At 40.5% G+C, this 23107-nt stretch overlaps 2 protein-coding genes across 5 annotated transcripts in view; both read right to left on the reverse strand.

Moving 5' to 3' along the window:
* The window catches only part of RABGAP1 (RAB GTPase activating protein 1), a 176038-nt gene that overhangs the window by 58905 nt on the left and 94026 nt on the right, over positions 1 to 23107 (reverse strand). For all 4 annotated transcript variants that reach the window (XM_058672897.1, XM_058672899.1, XM_058672900.1 and 1 more), the window contains exon 13: positions 22395 to 22545. In XM_058672897.1, the coding sequence (XP_058528880.1) occupies positions 22395 to 22545 (151 nt within the window). The remainder of the gene's footprint in view (positions 1 to 22394; positions 22546 to 23107) is intronic.
* Positions 9880 to 13025, reverse strand: GPR21 (G protein-coupled receptor 21). The gene is made up of 2 exons (XM_004593589.3): positions 12323 to 13025; positions 9880 to 11889 (listed from the first exon to the last, which is right to left on the reverse strand). The coding sequence occupies exon 2, from the start codon at positions 11492 to 11494 to the stop codon at positions 10439 to 10441; it is 1056 nt and encodes a 351-aa protein (XP_004593646.1). The 5' UTR covers positions 11495 to 11889; positions 12323 to 13025; the 3' UTR covers positions 9880 to 10438.

Here is a 23107-nt window from a genome sequence, read left to right on the forward strand (position 1 = left end):
GATTAGGAACCTTGGGATGACGTCAGGTGGCAGCCCCTCATTCTCAGGTACTGATGTCACCGGACTGCTGGGAGCAGCCATCTCCCCCTCACTCCCCACTTTCTCAGATACAGGAAGAAAAGAGGAGATTGGGGCAGTAGTCTCATCTACTTCCCCCCAACCCTTGGCCCTCTGCACCCTAATCAGTGGTCCACATGGGTATGCACCATTCTCAACTACATAAACATCATCAAAAATAAAATGAATTATTAAAAAAAGTCCAATAAAGTGACATCATGTTACCACTTTAGTCGCAAATTTGACTCTCAATTTTTAAAGCTCTTACTGTAAGTCCTTGATGAACTTCCCCTGTTAGGTTTTTGAATGTTTGAGAATTGTGTAGAACTAATATTCTTAGAACACACACTGAAGAAGTAGACTAAACACAAAATCTAATTGGGAGAGTAAGTTGTTAAGACAGGACACAACAAAATTACAATCTCTGCGAGGAGAGCACAGCAGGCCACGGCACACTCACCGAGGGCCTCTCCCCGCGACATGAGCCAGTTTGCAGGGCCTGGAAGTCACCAGGAGATTTGGACCTCTGTGTGACAAAGAAATAATAGCAGCCTTTAAAAAAAAAAGCTGAGTTTCTGGGATGTCACCTAGCACAATTTTATAAACACACACAAACTATATGACAATATCTAATCTCCACAATAATTCTAAAGAGCAGAAAATGCAGAGTGGAAAATGAAGAGCTTTAAGCTCCAAAATTCTATTCTCTGCTCACCTCTTCCTTCCTTTTCTCACAGATTATAATTTTTTAAAAATCCATGAGCATAAACTAGTTACAGTAACAGTTAACAACCTAAAGAACCTTAATACTAGTGTAACTTGCATTTGATCTTGAACCCATGGCTAGCTTTGTGTCATCTTCATTCAGAGATGAAGAGTCTTCTTAAAATCAGAGATTACTATTACTCAATTGAATGACACAGTAAGATCTAAATTTTAAATTTATAAACAATACATATCCTCAATATTACCACCACACATCTTGGTAATATGAGTAGAAATGGTTCAGCTCCCAGCAGTGTCGTGTCTATGAAGAAGAGGAACTTTTAAGACTGAAACATGGCTTTTTAGTTAGATTTGCTCCCCAGGGACCAATGAAGATAGAAACCCACAAATGGTTTTAAAGTTTTTAAAAACATAGTCTAGCTATAAATAGACAGCTTTGGCAGCGGGGATTTCCTGAGCTTTTCTGGAACAAATTTCAGAAATAAATTATGCTGCCTAAATGCTGTAATTTTTGCTTTTCTCCCCAGATACTGTCTTTATCAATTCACTTCAGCTCAGTAAATATTTGCTGAAAAAATGAAACTCAGAACTTCAAGTTTTACTTTGGAAAGACTATTTTGTAGTTTGTTCAAAACAATACAACCCTTTTAAAATAACCCATTGACAATCTCACTGGCTGTCATTTAACAAAGATGCTGTTTGCTTTGTTATACACTGCTTGATAACTTACAGGTCCCTTTATCAGAACCTTTTTGTCTATTTTGGGGGTTCGTATTAAAATTTGTTCATTTTTACTTTATTCGAAAAAGCAGACAGGCAGAAAGATGCAGGGAAGAAGGGAAGTGTGTGTTGGGGTGTGGGGAGACACTCCATCTGGTGGTTGGCTTCCCAGACACCTGACAGCCAGGGCTGTACCAGGCTGTAGCTGAAGCTGGGAACAGGAGTCCCCCGTCCAGGTGGCACAGCCCCAGTTCTAGGAATCACCAGCTCGTCTAGGTGGCACAACCCCAGGCCCAGGAGTCGCCACCTGCTTCCTGGGATGTCTGCTGGCAGGAGGCCTCACCAGAAGCAGAGGAATCAGGACCTCAAGCAGACACGCCCATAGTGAAGGCAGGCATCTCAAGCAACATCGACACGATTGACAAACATCACCCCCTTTCTGGGTTCCTTGACTCTTATACATCTGGATAACTATGTCACTCATACTCAAGGAAGAGGGCAGGACCAGGAAGAGAACCAGACTGCAGGGAGCCTAACTACCCACAGACTGGCTCACTGCGACACTGCCTTCTAAAGAAATACAACCAACAGGCGCCATCTTCACTTATAAGTACCCGTGGTGATTTGCATTCCTCTGCTAAAAGCAGTGAAAAAATAACTAGCAGCTTTGTATGCATGGCATCTGCTGACACACATCACCTTCAGGTGACCAGGCTGAGGATCCGGCTATTTTATTTATGATCTCTGATGTACGTGTAGCCCCCAGAACGGAGTCCAATTTCCACTGAAGACTGAATATAAGCTGATCACATTTTAAGAGTGTAGCTTGACAAAGGGTTAACTATTTAACACACAAATTTTCTCCTGACAGCCATGTTTTCTACAAAGTACTTCAGTTTTGTCATCAGCTATGTAGAACCCAAATTTCTGTGGTTCAACCTTCTCCTATTTTCTGCTGAAAAACCAGTTGCCTACTTACACCAGCTTGAGACAGGGATCGAGGAGAGTAGGATACAAACATGGAAATCATGCAGTTTAAAGGTCCCCTCTATAGATGTCATACCAACTCATACTGACATAGGTAAGGAGGCAGCTGGCAAGGTGGAACTCAAGTTGCCAGACCCTCCTTGCTGCTACATTAGCTCCTCTCCAATCCCTCCCCACTTCCAGTAGAAAAATGGTAGCTTCTCTGAAACTGTTGTTCAGAACTGGCGCCAACCAAAAATAACCAACAAGACTGCCAACTGCATTCCATAGTGACCTTTAACTACAGATTACAGTATCATTATCATAAAGTCACCATGCTAACAGTTTTACTCCCATTATTCACCTGATGACATCACAGTCCTGAGAATCCCAAAAAGGAGCAAGGAAATAAGTGGCACTCAAAACTCTGCTCCCTATTAATATTCAATCAAGATGCACCCCAGGCCCCACCAACTGTGCCTCATGTCTTATAAAGAGATGGCTCCAAACTTGACTTCTGCTTTGTATGCAAATCTATTTCATTTTTCTGTTAATATGTGCCTAAACCTCATCCTTGAAATCTTTCTTGTGTTAGACACAAGCATCTGGTCCCAAACATACGATGACATCTTGACTCAGCAATCCTGTAACTCCACGCTTCCTGGGACATCTTCAGAATCTAATTCCAAAGTAATAATGGAGTTCTACGGAAAATCAGCTTTGCTTCTTTCTGCCCCCTTCCCTTTAAGATTCAGTTTCAATGATTCTGTTGTAAATTGCCAACCGGGTTTCTATCTACCCAAATTTTGTTGGCGTCATTCATATGCTATCATCTCTGCTCCACTTGTCTCTACCCACAGATATCTTTGCTATTATTAATTGTGGAGCTAACAGAAATTAACACATATATTCAACCTGCCATTGTAGTGGGAAATTTGTTATATGCTTTTCAAACCCAAGAGTTAATACAACTGTAAAGGACACAGGCTTAGGAGTACAAGTTTAATGGTTAAGAAATTTGTATCTTCTGGTTCCAGCTCCCTGCCAATGGAGACCCTGGGAGGCAGGGGTAATGGCTCAGGTCACTGGATTCCCGCTATCCACAATGGAGACACACGTTAGATTCCTGTCCCTGGCTCTGGTTTCAGTCCCAGTCTCAGTCGCAGGCCAATCGTGGCCACTGAGAGCATCTGAGGAGTGGACCTGCAGACAACAGTCTATCTGTACTTGTCTGCCTCTCAAATATTTTCTTAAAGGCAGGCAAGCACTTACCCCAGCAGTGAAGATGCTGGTTTACACACCCACATCGTAATGGAGTATCAGCTCCAGCTCCTGACTCCAGCTTCTCTCCTGCCACGCGGATCTTTGGAAGCAAAAGCGACAGCTCACTTCCCACTCACGGTGGGGCTCCTGATACGCACAGGGGAGACCTGGCTTGAGCTCCTGGTTGACTATATGCAGGTCTGGTCAGCCACTGCGAGGGTTTGAAGAATCAATCAGTGGACGACAGCATATTCCTTCCTGCTTCCTTGTCTTTCTCTCTAATGAGTAAGTTAAAATTATTTTAGGCACATAGGCTTCAAAAGGACAGCATTTAAACTGGAACCCTTTAATGTATAACCTTGTAAGTTTCTTAAATTTTCCAACCATTTTCTTATTAAAAATAATTCACTGTGAGAATGAGTGAGGTAAGAATATGGGACTTATAATCAGAAAGGTCTGGTTTTAAATCCTAGGAGACTTTGCAACTCTAGTCAAAAGGCTAAGATTGTGCTCCTATCTGCATAATGGGGTTAAGATCATGAATGAGCTCTTATAGCACTCTAAGGATTAAATAGGATACATTTTAGAAAATTTGTGTGACACCTAATGAGCCTCAGTTCACACCTGTGGCACTGCTCGAGCCTCCTCGACTGTAATTTTACACGTATGGACATGTTCCAGGGCGTGGCCGGACCAAGCCTAAGTCTAAATCCTTTGCAAAAGCAACACAGTGTAATAGGAAAGGGCAATGGATTAGGAAGCAGGAAGTCTGGGTATTATCATAAACAGATGCATGACCACTAGACTGGTTTCCTGGCTCTAAGATAATAGAATCAGATCAAATGATTTCTAAAGTCCTTTCCAATTCAACTACTTCTCCCTGACTCCACTGCCAGACATTAACTGACACTGTACATACCTAATATCTCAATTTCAATGACCTCACTGGCTGCTACTACAAATTTTTATAGCTATTTCCACATATCTAGCCTTTTTCAACTAAGTACCACATGAAAACCAACATAAGTTACTCCCCACAATTGACATGAAGAAAACTGGCTGCCATTTGGAAATGGTAGAACTACTGTGTTTGCTGTAAGGTAAATGATATACAACTATTAGATGAATGATACAAAAAAAATGTAAGGAGGAGGAAAAAAAATCAGTGGAATTTTTGCAAGAATATTAAGACTTCTAGAGGATTTGAAAGTTACAAAAGTGGCTAGTTAGCTAAAGAAATAATAACACCAATTAGATCGTAGGGGTCAACTTTCAACTTTTATTATGGTGCCAATAACAAAGCTTTCCCAACTGTGGAGCTAGCACATGTTCACATTTCAGAAACCATGTTCTAAGGTTGCCTTCTCGCCACATATCTTCACACTATAGTCTTGCTTGCCATATCAGGAAAAGTCTGGTCCCTATTGTCAACATCTATTTCTTATTTTGAACAAAGAGTGACATTGATTTCATACATTAACATCATATGAACTACACCTGAGGAACAGACCTATGGGTGTGCTGTCCCCTTGCCCTTCAGAGGTCTTCACTACATTCCTCCAGAGGGTCACTCTGTGACTTCCTGGAACATAATCACACATTTTTTCCACATTAAATATTTTAAAACTATAAAGTTCTGAAAGAAAGGAATGCTACACTCTTCTATACTTCTGAAGCTGGCTATACTACCTGGCATGCAACCCAGCTTGCTGGGTAAAGTGCTTCTAGATTACTCCATAATTTCCCTAAGAGCGTTTACTCTTGCATAATACCACTTTCTGTATCTTACGGCAGTATTGTTGGATATTTCCTTCTGGATACATGATTAATAATGTACGAAGGAAAGGAATACCAGAGCCAGAAAACTAGCGAAGAACAACAGGGGGCCAAGGTAAAACCACACCAGCCAATCCTCTCATCAAGGGTGTCTACAGCTCCTCGCCCAATGGGACTGATCTCCCAGCCCTGGTGATCTGGATCCACAGCCAAGCAGGTGTGATCCAACTACACAAATCATCAATCTGATTCCACTGCATGCAGCTCCCCAGCCTGAGGCTGAAGGGTTTCCAGAACAGTTACCTATTACACAGAACACTAATGTTCACACACTAGACTGTTAGTACTAAAAAGAGAACAAACTACACCAAAATGGAAGGCTGCACAGGACTAGGCATTACCTTTTAACATTACCTTTTAACATCAGCACTTTCTTATAGAAGAAGGAAGCTAGTGACTGGAAATAGGAATTAGAAATAGCCATTCATTCAAGCTGCAAAATTTACTGAAATTTCTGCTCTGATCCAGGGCCCATGTTAGAATCCGGAGACAAAGGCATCAACAGACACTGTAATCTCTTGCTTCAGAGAACACTCAGGCAAGTAAAGGAAATGTAGTTTTACGTTAGTTATTAGACTGCTGTCTTTTCAGAATGGTGACTCTTATTCTGCCTTTCTGTTCAGGTCTGGGATTGCTAAGCAGCATCAAATAGTTGTCCAGCACTGTGTTTCAAGAATGTTAGCAGGGGGAAGTCCATGACCCTGGCTTCCTCACATGTAAAAAGCATGGCAGAGACGCATGATAGCAACAGTTTTTATTTGCAACACACTTTACAATTTACACAGTACTTTCATTACATCCATTATCTAATTCTGTAAGATATGTAAGAATCATCATCTCCTCTTTTAGGAGAAATTAAGTGCTTAGAGAAGTGACATGCCACAATTTACAAAACAAGCTGTTTGGCTACAGAAACTTAGATTTTTTGATTCTTACCGTTCACTTTTATCTTACTACAATATCCCAAGTTTAAAAAGAAGTTTAACGACTCATTTATAGTCATAAGAAATATCTACAATATTTCCAGGATGTTCAGAATAATAAGTAGTACATTTAGGTTCCCTTCAACTTGAAACTGAAAAATTATGCAAGATAAATATATGAAATGATTTTTGAAGACTTAAAACATTTTCACAGTGCCCATTCTTAACCTTCTCAAAATTTGTTCATATTACCAATACATTCTGGTGTGCCAATAATTTACTTCATAAATATCTTATAATACAAAAAAAAAAAAAAAAAGCAGTCTGTGAAATTAAAGTCATGGTGCAGGTTTTTCAAACAAATTTGAAAAGCTGAGGGAGTCTACCCAGAAACTATTCCACAATCTGGGAACCTGTCACCCCGTCACTTCATTTTCAAGTACAAAGTTGGATAATTTATTGACAGTAAAAAATTCAAGCTTTCTCAAACACCAAAATACTGAGACCATTATTCAAGTAAAAAGGAAAAGCCATCCGGTTTATCAGAGCTTCGCAAGCAATAAAAATTAAAGAAAATCTTTTCCAAAATGAAATTTGTAGTGAGTGTCAAAGGGCACATGAGAAATTCAAACATCCATTGTGTTCACCAAAGTGTAGCACCACTTTATCTCTAATCCATATTTCCACTCACAAGAAGTTACTGTATAAAAGCGCACAACTTACAAATGTAATAACCAGTATAATCTTATTTTTAAAATTTTACTATGAAATAATCCTAGCACGATTACCAAAAGCATTGTCGTCTTCTACTTTTTCACACCAAACTAGATAAATCAGTACTAAAACCAAAATCGGATGTACATTAAATACACAAGGATGAAAGGAACAGCGACATGCTAAACCTCCAAACCTATCACTAGGAATGCCCAGCCACTTAAGGCAGTGTGACTGTCTGGGTTACACGATCCTTTCTCCAACAGCACATACAAAACAGAACAAATTGAAAAGGATGTTCAGGCAGTGAATGTGAGAAATGATACCTGGAAAAAACTTTACAGTTTATATAATTTACTAAAGGCAAGATAAACTTGAAAGATACCTAATGATCACGCAATTAAAATTACAGTATCTACTTAGTTTCTACTTTACTTTTGGGATTGAGACATTAATATATGTATATTAATGTAAAAAAAAAGTTCCTGCAATAAAATACAAATTTCGGGGCTGGCACAATAGCATGGCAGGTTAGACTTCCACCTGTGGTGTTAGCAGCCCATATTGGCAGGGGTTCGAGAGTCCCAGCTACTCTGCGTCCAGTCCAGCTGCCTGCAAATGGCCTGGGAAGGCAGTGGAGAATAGGTCAACTGCTTGGACCTCTGCACCTACAGCAGAGACCAGACGCTCCTGGATTCTCACTTTGGAGACGGGTCCAGCTCTATTTGGACCAGTCTCAGCTATTGTGGCCATTTGGGGAGGGAATCAGTGGTTAAAAAAATCTCTCTCTTTCTGTAACTTTGCATTTCAAATAAAAATAAATCTTTAAAAATAGTTTAAAAACTTGAAATTTGGTATAAGATTGTAAACATTTGCACACAAAAGTTAATCAAGAGTTGTTTTTGCATCTACTATAAAGCCACCTGGAGGCAGATGCAGCTAGCAGCTGGCTTCCTGCCTCCCACCTGGACCTGGACTGAGCTCTAGATCCAATTCCGATCACTGCGAGCATCTGGGGGAGTGAGCCAGCAGACAGAACTCAGACTCTTAAATAAATAAAATCTAAATACAAAGCTAAAGGAAAAAATAAATTAAAAGATAAGCCTAAAAAAAATTCCAACTTGATTAATCATTGCTAAAAATTAAAATTTTCTTTTGAATTCTCAAAATCTTTTCCTAAAGAAAACAAATCCTACCAACTTAATATCGATTTTCTATAAAAATTAAAACTTCAAGGGTCCTAAATTTGCTGAACTAAATGTCAACAAATGAAAATCTAAACAGTTTACTTTCTGTTACATATGAAATAAGAAATATTTTTAGATTTGCATAACATAAATATGGGGGAAACATATACAGCTGTACTTTTCCAGCAGAAAAAGGCTTTCTACTTGAAATAACAATTTTACAAAGTCATTTCTAATATAACCTGCAATTTCAGTACAAGTTCTAAACTTTGAAAATGCTTAGGATAAAATTCAGTAACACTAGACAGAAATAGCAAGAAAGTTTTTGGGAAGCACCCAGAATCTGAAGCTTAAATGTTTTATAGACTTAATCACTTAAAAAAAAAAAAAAACTTTAGTGGAATAAATTTGAATTTAAAATCAACTTGATATCTAAAAGTTAAAACTGTAAGAACACTGTCATTTATGTAAAAAAGGGGGGAGGAGCTTCTAACATTATGATTAAAAAAAAAGAAATTAAAGCATACTTGCCTGTGCAAAATATCTGTGTCTTTTTGGACTTAAGAACTCCACTGTATTCCGTCCATGTCCCTTGGGATTCTTCTATCCTCCATCTTACCGAACAGCACTATCACATTCACGTTACAACACCTAGCCAAAGTCAGAGACGAAGTATTTCCCCTGAAGTTTTCCAAAGCAAGAAAACCAGAAAAGCAGAGGAAATACTCTCACACGGACCTACTGGAAATCTTTCTCTCATTTTGGAAAACTAAACCTCTTGCTCTAAAGATAGCTTCCTACAAATTCAAAACTCATCACTGCATATAAATAATAAATCTACACAATAATAAAATTCTATAGATTTTACCAGTACTTGAGAGAAACCAGAGGGGGAAAGGAACTGACAAAGGATTTTTTTCCCTACAAAGGAAACAGTAATAAAAGATACTCAAATCCATGAAAATCCTCCCACCCTTCAAATGTGGATTCCTTAACATTAACTGAAAAAAAAAAAAACTGAAAAAGATACTCAGTTGCTACCAAACATCACCTGATTCTATTTCAGTATAAAGAAACTATGTCAACTAATCGTCTCTATTTTTAAAATGAGTCCATATACCATAGTATATTTTCTGACTCGGTTACTTAAAACCCGTCTTCCTCACTGTTCCAGTATCTCAAAGATCTTTGGAATAAAACAAAACAAAACATAGAACACCAAAGACACATTTTTATGTATTTTTATCATTTACAGCTCTCGGTCATTTGCTCTTTAGCTTAAACATGTTTTCCTTTAAAAGCGAAAACTAATTTGATTCAAATATACAAAAATATCAGCAAAATACGGAACGCAGTCACTTCTATGCATGTGTCTGTTTAGATCTCTGTGATGCCGGGCACAAAAAAACTGCTCAGGTTTTCATAAATTAAGTGTCTTAATTGTACTTTTGCTTTTTAGTTCCTTAAAAGTTCTAAAAGTATTCTAAAACTGTTCACATTATTCATCCTATTAAGAATGCTCACGAGAATAAGACATACAACATTTAGCTTCTAAATGATAAAACTGAAAATTACAGCGAATACTTCATCATACACAAAAAGAAAAATAAATTAAAAATCTTTTAAATTAACTGGTGTTTTCTAATATTCCCTGTTAAATAAATTGCACATGAAGCCCAAGTAGCTGGAAAGATCTCAGAAAAGCAACAAGAAAGTGACTTTTTAAAATGTTGACGCTGTTCACACCCAGGTTCAGTCACGCCAGCTGGGAAGAGGTGTTAGATATGGCTTTATTCCTCTTGAATCTGAGAACTGTAGTCACTTCCATGACATTTCAAAAATTGGAACCAAGAGCAATTCATTTCCATGATACTGACTCTTCTGATTCAAAATCACAACTGCCAACTTAGAGAAGGTGTCTGCATGGATTATTTATTAGCTATTGCTAAGAGTCAAATTATTCTGTCCCAGATTTCCTGGTAAACTAGGAATAAAAAGGAGGACAAAAAAGTCACACCCCCAGAGTGACTGAACATCTGAGTCATGTTAGATGTGATACCCGTTTAGGGGGCCTTTGCTCCTAACTGTGTAAGGATCCTTGGCTGTGGAGTGACTTGTACAAGAAGCACACATGGCCCCGGAGAGGTGCTTTAGTCCCCTTTGGAAGACACTGTTGGAGAGACTATAAATGACACAATTGCAGAAACTGTTACTAATAGCCAGCCAGGTGGTCAAGAAAGATGCAAAGTGGTTTCTGCGGCCAGTGGAGCTCTCCAACAAGAAGTAGATGATATACGGCAACCACAGGATGTAAAACACACTAGTGATGCGGAACAGGACCATAGCATAGCGCTTGTCAGGACAGGCCTGAACCTCCCCAGTCTCGCCGCTCTGGCAGCTGAACCGGGCTTGCCTTTCACTGATTTCCTTTGTGTGCTGTTGGCAGATGCGGAAGATGTTGAAATAGGTGAAGCAGACAATGAGGGCTGCTGGAGCGTACAGCATCATCACGATGAACAGGGTGAAGTAGGGGTCGGTGTGCCAGGACTCTGCACACCATTGAAACACATCTCCATGATATCCAGGTTTGCCCCAGTGGAAAAAAGAAGGCAGGAAGATCAGGCTGGAGTACAGCCAAATCAAGAAAATGCACAGACGTAATCTCCAGGGCGTGACCAGTGTATTATACGTTAAGGGTTTAGTGATGGCAATGTATCTATCGATGCTGATGCAGGCCAGAGAGGCCATGGAGACACTCTTCAGAACCGACACCACAAAACCAAATATCTTGCAGGTCAGTGACTCCTCTACTGGAAGTGGGTAGTGCAGGAGTGATAAAGAAGGGACCAGGCAGCTCACTCCAACCAAAAGGTCAGCATATGCCATAGTCTGGATAAAGTAACTGGTGGTATGATGGTCCAGCAAAGGTGCACAGTGAGACACAAAGATCACAACAATGTTGCCAGAAATGATCAATACAGTTAGGAAAACAATAATTAACACTTCCAATAGGCAAAAATCGACAGTTTCCAAATAGCCAAATGCCAAGAGGCAAAAAGGGTGGCTGCTCTGATTACCATCCAGGGTGGAGCTGGAGTTCATCTTGAGCTCGGCAGTGATCTCTCACTTCATGCTGCCGCCTGGCTGCCGCCTGCAGTTCCAAGGAGCAGCTGCTGTCATTGCGGTCAGCTTGCATGCGTGCACTAATTCCAGAGGAGCCTTAGTTCCCCAGCTCCTGATGCTGCCACTCTGGTGCATTGCCTGCAGTGCGATTCCCCTTTAAATCCTTCCTGGAATAGGGAGCACCAGCAGCAGTTGTCTGGCCAGTCTCAGACGTGGCCATCACACCTGGCTCACCACACACACAGCACCAGAGAGGTAGGGCAAACTCTGGGGACCACGTCTTCAGGCCAAGTGAGGGTAGGGAGGAGGGACGGGAGATAAGGGAGGAAGATGAGGAGCTTCAGCAGGAGTTGCAATGAGTCTCCTCTGAGCAGCTGACAGAAGAAAAGGAGAGAGCATTTTATGCTTTGTATTCAATGCCCAAATCAAAGAACTTGGCTAGCCCGGGCTGGCACCACCCCCCCACTCTATCCCTCCTAATTCTGCTCTTCACCGCTACCCTCACCAGCGCCCTTATATTCACTGCTCCTGACTCTAGAAGGAAGGACCAGCCACCGCAGGCTTTTGAGATTATTATAGAATAGAATCAATCAAATTCAGATCAATCCATCCCCCTTTCCTTCCATCTGAGCCTTCTGGGGCAGAAAAGGATATTTGCTCCACCACTGCTGAAAACGTTTAACTACAATTACCACAAATAAAACCAGCCAAGATCATTTATTTTCTTCACTGAATCCAACATAATACTCCTGCCTCTTTGCAAACATTTCAACAGAATTTATCTGTTTAGCTCAATTCAGAATTTACCTGTAATTCTGCACGCTGCAATCCAAACAAAAGCCACAATACATCCTTAACAGAAAGCCTTGCAAAGCAGGAATGTGGCTCAGCCCTGTGTATTGCAGAACTGAAACACGGGGGGTGGGAGGGAGGCGGAAAGAAGTAGGAGGGGAAACAGGGAGAAGAGGGGGCCTGGGAAAAAGAAGCGAGGAGGAGCAGAAAGCAAACGCAGGTCCAGGCGCACACTCCGGCATCTTAAGTAACTCATTACAATTCATCAGTAGAGAGGTGCTCCCCGATTTCCAGACGGCACAGTGGGGGAGAAGCCGGTACGGCTGCAAGGCAGCATTTGAAAGCCGTTTCCTCGTCTGTTTGGAATCCCCTTTTTAGCACATAAGCAGAATTTCAACCGCTAGCGAGAAGAGGTACTAGCCAGGACAGAGTCAGGAATGTAACTGAAGCATGCCGGAGGGGTAAGAGTGAGGGGAAATTCCTATTTTCTTGTGACATTTCCCAAACAAAGAGCAATATGAAAGAAAGGAAGTATGTGAACAGTGCACGCAACAGAGCAACCATGTTATCAGCTGCACAACACATCCTTGCTGGGAGACTAAATGTTCAATATGAATCTTCTTAGGACCCCTGGATGTTGGCCAATGTTAAGAAACTTTAAGATCAGGGTGTTTCTGTTTTGTTTTGTTTTAGGAGAAAAATAAAGAAAATATCACCAAATCTGAGTTCTGAGGAAATAGCCCACACTGAGAAAGCACAGTGTTCCTGGTTTTCTGCCCTATCCTAGAGTTCTGAGATGCCATCTTAGGCTGTGGAGAAGCAGTGCACAAATACAGGCACAAAGCATGGATGAGGAAATGTACCCATCTCTAGCTAAACCTGAAAATTGCAGTATTTGAAAGCAAACAACTAAAAAGTCTATTACAACATAAGCCATCTGATAAGTGTTAGTGGAAAAGAATGAAAAGTATGAGACAATAAAACTCCCAATAGTACCGAAGGTACACCCGCCTGGTTCAAACCCTCGCACTGACTATTACTTAGTCATGTCTACATCATTTTAGTCATCTGGAAAACGAGGACAGTAATCCCTAATGCACAGGATTATGTGAAAAGTAAACACACAGACACAAAAGGCTTCCCCAACACCTACTACTCAGGGAGTTCCAGATTCACACACTTTTTGCTCATGTCACTAAAATAGCCACGCTAAAGGGCCAACGTTCTCCCACCTTTCTTATTCCATTGCTTGGGACTAGGCTCCTCTGAAACATGAAGGGCCATTTCTTTCTGTACAGCACAATCTGAACAGCACACAATGGCTCCCATGCACTGCTCAAAAGCATTTAAGCTATGCGTACACAAACAGCAAAGATAGGTGGAGGGAACAATGCTGCAGCACCCAGCATTCCCTATGCTTCTGCCTCCAGCTCCCTTTCCTCCTACAGCTCATCTTGAGAGGTACACACCTTCCACTTGCTGGGCCCATAGATATTTTATTCAAAGCATGCTCAAAGCCAAATGCCTTTTTATGCCAAATCAGCATCTCATTTCCCCCAACACTTTTCCAGGCTCTCCAGTGTGAGATTCAGAAACCGTCTTCATTATTTACCACCTTAGTCAGTCTTCTCAGTCACCAACTCCTAAGAACCTACTTCTATTTGAGAAACAAACAAAAATTTTCACTTTTGCTCCCACGTAAAGCATTCTACAGTTTTATCATCCATATTGTCCTTAAGTAACCTCAAACTGAATATACTCTAGAAAACTAAAACTTACTTCAAATTGATTGCTAGGGCTCGGCAGCGTGGCCTAGTGGCTAAGGTCCTCGCCTTGATCCCATATGGCCGCTGGTTCTGATCCCGGCAGCTCCACTTCCTCTCTATCTCTCCTCCTCTCAGTATATCTGACTTTGTAATAAAAATAAAATAAATCTTTAAAAAAATTGATTGCTAAATCATTACTTATAAATAGGAAAGTCTTCGTATCATCTCAAAATATATTGAAGAAAATGTAACTTGAGTTCAGCATTCACCTTCACGAAGAAGATGAAATGTCTGTACAATGATACTAGAAGCCCAAGCGCAAAATCATACACAGACACAAGAAAGCTACAGATCACACATATACAACATACAAGATGCAAGTAACACTCAGGCTCAGGTCTCAACTTTTGTTTCTCTTTGGTTCCCAAAAAGTCCTCAACAGTCTTCAAAGAGGTCAAGTGAAAATGAGTCAGATGAGTCCCTTCCACCAAAAAGCCCCTGCAGACATCATCTGGGTTACAGCATGCAAAACCAAACTCCAACGGTTAACACAATGACGTCTCCCCGCTCCTGCACGGCTGTGCTCCTCTGAGCCACATCCGTCCTGATGTCCCACCTTTCAGAGTGCAGCAACAGTAGCCTCAGGTACTTTGAATTTTCTCTCATCTTTTTCGACTTCCAGGATTTTTATCTGGGTGCTACTTCAGTGACAGTTTCTGATATGCCTTTTAATACCCTAGGGTGAGGCAAGTGTTTGCACACAAAGAAGTGCACAGTAATCTACCACATGCTAACAGCTATCGGAACAAGCTTTCCTCAGCCCAAGACAGCTCTCTGATGAGGCAGCAGAGGCAGTTGTGGCGGGTGGGCAGAGGGCAGGGATGGCAGGTGTGGGTGTGGTGTCAGTCAATGGCTTAGTCTCCTCTGCTTTCTCAAACTTATTTCCTCCTCATTTTTAGTATTTTAAACCATCAGTAATTATCATCCTAATCTTTAAATTGTTTGCTTTTTGTTTATTCCTTTCTGTCTGATAAATAACATAAAGCAGCCCAGCCACCTGCACAGCCAATCACATCCCAGTTACTCCAGTTCGGATCCAGGTCCCTGCTCATGCATGGGAGAAGGAGGGGAAGATGGCCCAAGTGCCTGGGACCCCTACACCCAAGTGGGGGACCCAGAAAAGTCCTTGGCGCCCGGCTTCAGCCAGGCCAACCCTGGTCATCACGGCCATCGGGGAATGCAACAGCAGAACAATGACCTCTGTCTCTCTCTCTCTTTTTTTTTTTTTTTTTACCATATAAACAAATCTTTAAAATGAGCAAATATCCAAAAGCACACATTTGATTATGATTTCTCTATTCCACTTTCCTCCAAGCCAGGCTACTTATCTATCAGTTAGCATCAACTTTACTTTTTAACTTGTGTTTGAGAGTTTAATAAACACTGAAGGGATCAAGCAATAACTGCTGAGAGTTACAGCATTTTAATAATTAGAAAAAGCATTACTGAAGCAGCAGTGCAAGTTTTTTCTAAGGGTGGGTATCCAAATCAATCTCTCCACATCTCAGGTTTCTCATGCATTAAGACAACACAGGGCTTTAGCCACCTGGCTACCGTGCTGGACCCTCTGATAGAGCATTTACTTTTAAAAATAAAAGATGCCTTTCTTAATTTGGAAGGCAGTTACAAAGAAGAGATAGAGAGAGAAGGAAAGAGCAAGAGATCTTCCATAGTTCATTCCCCAAATGGTCACAATGGCTGGAGAACTGGGCCCATGCAAACCACAAGCTGGGGCTTCGTCCAGGTCACCGCACAGGTGCAAGGACCCAAGGACTTGAGCCATCCCTTGCTGCTTTCCCAGGCCGCAAGCAGGAAGGCAGATCATAACAGGACTCCAAATGGCATCAGGGCAGGAGGCTTAGCTTGTTATGTCACGGTGCTAGCCCTTGATTAAATATATTCTGTTCCACAAAAATGTTATTTTCAGGCATTATCTAAAAGCTAATGCTGACAATTCTCTCTATTCCATTTTGCAGATAGGGAAACAAAAGGCTAAAGCGATCAATGTCAACGATCAGAAGACAGGATTAGGCTTTCAATCAAGCCCCTCTGAGTCTGGACACCCTTCATGCTTCTGCATGCTGGCTTCTAAACCCGAGTGAGTGATGCGCCTGCTTCAAATGTTTCCATGACTGCAACCCGCCTCAGGCGGCTTTTTAATGTCGGCTTCCTTTCTATCATCTCTTTGGGCATATCTCTGTCTACACTCTGAAACTGTCAAGCTGTTCCCCAAGCTTCATCTGGGAACACGCTTGTTCCCTCTCATTTTAATAACACCACTTGTGACACAGTACCCTGCCCAATCACAGCCATCCACCCCTCAGACAATTATGTAAAAGAGATCTTTTAGAAAACTGAAGATGAGAAGTTCTCATTTTCAGCATAACAATATTCTTTCTTATGCAATTCTCAGGCAACATCACCACAACTGTGCAACTGTTTCTTTCCCCCAATGAACTGCAGACTCACTGTTACAAGTGACAAACTTATTTTATTCATAGGTATATTCATGAGCCCTAGCACAAGGCTGGCATAAGTAGATATTCAAAAGGCATTTCTGAATGAACAAACAAGTGCCCAAAAAACAAAAGGCAATTTTATGTTTATGCTGGAAGAGTTTTCAAGTGAAACACTAGTACTTTACTTTACCTGTAATTGTAAGTTAAGTGATCCTAAGCAAAATTTTTTTGAATGCTCACATGAAAATGAAGTCTATGCATACATTCTAAAACCCCAAAACTTAAAGAATTCTTATCCTAAGTATTTCAGATAAAAGATGCCACATTAGGCTAAAGCACAGGAAATTGTGAGTCAAAAACTGTCAAATAGCGATTACAATACAAAGAACCCTAACATGTTAGGGATTACATGGTTCAGGTTGAGAACTCCTACACGGGTGTGACTTACAGAACTTCACCAGAGGGAGAATGACTTCACAGAGACAGAATATAAGGATTTAAAATTTAACCTTACAAATGATAGAAGAGAGAATCAAGATGGCAGAATAGGGGGATGTACAGTAACTGTGAATTGGAGACTAACATATCCAGATGTGAAGATACAATGCAGTATGCATCTCTACTTCCAGACAAAGATGGACTGCCAATGAAACCGTTTACTATATGACAACAGGATGATGGACTCTCTGCCACTGTCCATGCCCACAATAATGGACATATGACTGTGTGAGAAGAACTATACTTTAGTAATGATACAGGGGAACTCAGTGGAGGGGTTGGGGAAGGGATAAAGGAAATCTCAGGGCCCATGAACTGTATCATAAAATGATAATAATAATAAAAGATTAAAAATGATAAAAGAGCACATTACACCAAATGCTATGTGGGAGCAGCCAACCCAGTGTTAGAATCCACTCAGAACATTTTTTTTTTTTTTTTACTGAGCCAGGCAACCAGAGCTATCAGTTGTGAAATAGTGGAACCATGGCCTTACTGGGTGGCAGAATGAAACATTAGTCATTCTTGGTATCCGTACAGGATTGGATTCCAGGATCCCTAGGTCTGAAATCAATTGCTTTTCAAGTCTTTTTATAAGATGAAAAGTATCTGCAAACAACCTATATATATATCCTCCTTCAGTCTTCCCTCCTCTCACTCTGTCTCCACTCTCCCTACCTTTGTTTTTCTTCCTTGATTTGAAAGAAGGGAGATCAAAGACAGACAGATCTTCAATGTTGATTCACTCGCCAAATGCCCACAACAGCCTGGAGGGGGCAGACTAAAGCCAGGAGCATCCACCTGCAGGTCTCCCACAAGGATGCAGCTATCCAGTACTTGACAGATTCACTGCCTAGGAGGTGCTAACAAGAAACTGGACTGGAAGCAGAACCAAGCAGGCACTGCAGTATGGGATTGAGGTATTCCAAATGGCTACTTCAACACTCTGCCAAATCCCAACCCCAGTTATTAGGAATGAACACATAACAAACAAGGCACAAGATAAGCATAATGGCAAACTTGGGGAGTGGATCGTCGGACGGAGGATCTTCCTCTCTGTCTCTCCTACTCTCTGTGTATCTGACTTTGTAATAAAATGAATAAATCTTTAAAAAAAAAAAAGAAAGGGGAGGGAGAGAAGACACCAAAGGTTTAAAAAAACAAAAAACCAAAAAACAGTGTTAGGAATAAACAGGCAGATCAGTAACTAGAACGAGCCAGCTGTTGATCACCCTTCTGCAGGATTCAGGGTAAGACAAGGGGAGAGTCCCACAACTGGCTCTCAGTCTGGGACAAGAGTACAGCCGCATGGTTACTTACAACAGGCACAAAAATGAATTCCAGGTAGACTAAGCACATTAATATACACATAATAAAAATTTTGCAAGAAACTTTTGGGAACTACATTTACAAAATCTAGATATAAAAGAGACCTTTACCAAAATACAGCATTTTATATAAAAACTGAAAATGATTTATATGGCACAAAACCATAAAGTCAATAAGGACTTATAACTTACAAATATTTATAATGTAGCTATAAAAGATTAATATATAAAAAATGTGTAGAGTTCTAGAAACTGATATATTAAAAACACATAATAGAAAATAAAGATAATAAAAAAGTAAATCAGAACAAATCATTCAGATTTACTGAGAGCTGCAAACTGAAGACAGCCACTTATTTACTACCAGCAAGAACTAAACATTGTGCCAACTACCAGTTCTTGGAGCGGGAGCCAGGGGGTGCCCTGCTGCGTGAAAGACAAGGCTGGTGAGACTGTGAACCATCACTCTTAGAGAAACAAACTGGAAACGAGTAACTAAATTCTTACTGATATAAAGAAAGAATTCATGGTTTTCACAGGTGCAATTCTAAAAAGATAGTCATATTTCCCTAACTCCCGTCCTCCGTTATTTAAAAAACTTGTGTGAAAACATAATTTCAATCCACCCTATCAACACAGACTTAATGTACCACTAATGATAATATTCAACAAAAAGTAGAAAGACCACACACAGGTCCATGGGAGTGTAAGCAGGGCTATAAACAACAACCAAATCACTAGATGCAAATAAGACAGGAAATGCAAATACTCAGTTTAAAAACAATGTGTTGCCCTTCGGTTGACCAATCAGGCTCCTCAGACTAGTCCACAGAACTGAAAGACGCACGACATCTGAAGGGATGCTGGTTAAGACACTAGGAGTAAAATAATATCCTCAGGAAGTTTATGCAAAAAGAAACAAAAAGCTAAGTTTGGTGAAAATAAGTTTTTGAAATTGATACGCTCAAGAGATCTTCAAAAAAATTTATGGTGCATATCATAAAACAATTATGCATGAATTATAAAACACATGGCAGGGCCTGGTGCAATGGTCTAGTGGCTAAAGTCCTTTCCTTGTATGCTCCAGGATCCCACATGGGCACCGGTTCTAATCCCGGCAGCCCCACACGGCCCAAAGCCTTGGATTCCTGCACTTGCATGGAGTTCTGGATGAAGCTCCTGGCTCCTGGCTTTGGATCAGCTATGCTCTGGCCGTTGTGGCCACTTGGAGAGTGAATCAACAGACATAAGATCTTCCTCTCTGTCTCTCCTTCCCTCTGTATATCTGACTTTCCAATAAAAATAAGTAAATCTTAAAACAAAAAAACATGGCTTACAAACTTACTGGAATATTGATCATTATAAAACTTATAAAATCTCCATCCCAAAAAAATGAGCTACTGATCTTTGTTCAAAATAGATGAGTGAAAAGATATCAGATACAAACAAGCACAGAAGATCCAAGCTCAAGCAACAGGAGAAGAATCAGAGCAGTGACTACTCCAGGAGAGGTAGCGTTTACTAAAACTGGAAAAGGACAACTGGGTAACAGATACGTTCTTGGTTGAACGGCTAGTAGCAGATTATTGATATGTAAAATGTCAATGGAATTGCATACCCTAAGTTGTAGATTTTAAAAATGTAAAAAAGTAGCTCCTTCCCTCAAAAATTTTATCAAAGTAATACAATAATAAGCACTATTTCCAGAATAAAAAGCAAAACTATTCAGACCAAGTGTCACTGCAGTGTTTTTGGAGAATAAAAGAAAAAAAAAGTTTTTAAAATATTCTGAAAACTAGATAATTCGTATTCTCTGGTGACCTATCAGCAATTTAAACTGACTGACACATATAATTTTAAAACACTTTTGAGGTACTAACCATATGCAGTTAAACCTGATGTGAAATATAAAATACACTTCATTGTATTTATAAATCATCACATTTCCTCGATAAAAGATGGTCAGTTATATAAAAGGAAAATTCTTTTTCTAGAAATACCATCATCTATGGAACCACAAGCTAGGATACAATCAACAGCAGTCATTTCATGTCTTTAAAACACCTTGATGAACAGTTCTGTCAAAATATTCATGCAAAGTCACGAACTCATAAGAAACAGATTTTGGCAAAGCATTTCAAAGGACTACAAACGTAGACCCAGAAATCAGCAATCCGAAAGACGCTCTGCTAAGGAACGAAACAACCAACCAGGTACCTATTCTGCTGGTCAGACATGTTCTCTTCCCGCCCGTCTAGGCACGGCAGCTTTTTATAGGGCCCATCTTTAATATTATGTTCCTGATAAGAACTCCCGTATTCGCCCAGGCTGGATTCATGTGTTCCCAATGCGATTTGTTTTCAGACATGTTCCACCGTGCGCGTCAGCTGCTACTGTGCATCTCCCGGTATCAGCATTATTGTAATGAAATGCATTCAGTAAAAACAGGCTAAACAATTATATACACATAATGAAAGGAATTCGAGTTTTTTTTTTAATTAATTTCTTTGAAAATCAGAACTTCACAGAGAAGATGGACAGAGATTTTCCATCCTCTGGTTCACTCCCTAAACAGCTGCAAAACCAGGGCTGGGCAAGGCCAAGAACAGAAGCCCGAAACTTTCTCTAGGTCTTTGGTGTGGATGCCAGGGGCCCAAACATGTGTATCAGTACAGGCTGCTTCCCCCAGGTCATGAGACGGGAGCTGATCTGAAGTGGAGCAGCCAGGACCTGAACTAGCACCCAAACATGGGATGCTGGTACTGCAGGCAGTGGATCTATACCACAATACTAACCCCAGAACACGACACAGAAAACAAAAAATGTCTAGAAATGAGATGATAGGAAAGAAACACCTATAAGGTGTTTTGTTTTGATTTATTACACTTTTATAGATATTATTCATATCCTAGAAGTGTTTAACTTTTTTTTAAAAAGTTTTCACTTTTTGCTACACACACACCCCCAAAAAACTCTCAAGTATTACTGCGGATTCTGAGCAAACCATTCAAAACCCAAGTTTGGTTTTTCCATGCCTAGAGAACTGCTTAGTAGAGATAAACACTAAAATGCTGAGAACCCTGCCAACGAAGGTCAGCAACTCCAACATGAAGGCACAAAACACCTTGCAGAAAGTTTTTTTATATGTTTGTATGCTCTGCTATAATGGTAAAATTTTGAAGAACGCCTGAAATGGAGAAGCAGATACTATAAAAATGAGGATTTTTCATTTTAGATGAATGAGCTAAGAGAAATGACAGCTTTAAGATGATACAATTTTGGGTCCAGAGAGGTAGCCTGGTGGCTAAAGTCCTTGGCTTGTGTGCCAGAATCCCACGTGGGTGCCGGTTCGTGTCCCGGCAGCTCCACTTCCCATCCAGCTCCCTGCTTGTGGCCTGGGAAAGCAGTCAAGGACGGCCCAAAGCCATGGGACCCTGTACCTGCATGGGAGACCCAGAAGAGGCTCCTAGCTTTGGAACTGCTCAGCTCTGGCTGTTGCAGCCACTTGGAGAATGAACCAGCTCATGAAAGGTCTTTCTCCCTGTATCTCCTTCTCTCTGTAGATCTGACTTCCCAATAAAAATAAATATATCATTAGGAAAAAAAAAGACTATAGCATTTCTTCTAACTGCAAAATCCAGAAATAAGCCTTCTCTAGCAGAGCACATTTTCATGAAGCATGAGAAGCACTAAAATAAAAAGCAAACTTTGACATACTGCATAACACACCCAGCTAAATCGGCAAATAAAGTAAAAAAGGATTTGGATCTATAATCAGCTTGAGGACATCCTTTGCCTCAGAAAACTTTGTCTTCTCACTTGTACCAGCTGAAGAAAGTATCTCTGAGCTTGAAATACAACAGTTCTCCAATTAGATAAAACAAGTACAAGACATTCTGGCAAGACAAATAACCCCAAAGCCTTTCTCACTCCGAGCTTCTGAAGGATGAGTGCTGCAGCGGAGCTGCCCCCTGACCTTGGTGATGAGGATCCGGTACTTCTCGACCAGCTGATCGTTGTTGTGACAGCCCGCCAGCAGCTGCCACACCTCTCCGCGGAGGGCTTCCGGCACACCGCTTCTTACTAACGATGGCAACTGCTTTGGCCTTACGCTCAAGTTCAGGTGCCTAAAAATAAAATCACAGCCACAGGTTCAAAAAGGATTCTCTTAGAAATGTCACCTCTATTAAAATGAAATAAAATAAATTTTAAATAGCTGACAGAAGATAACATGCCGATAAAATGATTTCTAATTAGATGAGACAACCTGAAGAGAATGGGGGAAGGAAAGAAAAAAATATCTACAAAGATTTTGCAAACTGTTCCCTTAGAATATTTAAATTATTACTCAACTTGAAAAGACAAACAATTAACCACAGTTAATGCTTTGGGGATTTTTTTTATATAAAGATTCCAGTTAATGAAGACACAGTAGAAAGACAAGAGATTGGCCTTTTATCAGTCAACAAGTAAATTACATATTTACGTATTCTAGGTTAACATAGTTGAAGTCTGTTTTCAGGATCTTTTATGACACCTTTCAAGAAACTTTCTGAAGGTGGTTATGAATGTTTCCTCTAGGGGGCGATGCTGTGGCGCAGTATGCTCTGCCTGTGGCACTGGCTTAACCATTTGGGCACCATTTCCACTGGCTGCTCCACTTCCAATCCAAGTCTCTGCTTATGGCTT

Source organism: Ochotona princeps, chromosome 14 (assembly GCF_030435755.1).
Source record: "Ochotona princeps isolate mOchPri1 chromosome 14, mOchPri1.hap1, whole genome shotgun sequence".
Taxonomy (NCBI): Eukaryota; Metazoa; Chordata; class Mammalia; order Lagomorpha; family Ochotonidae; genus Ochotona; species Ochotona princeps.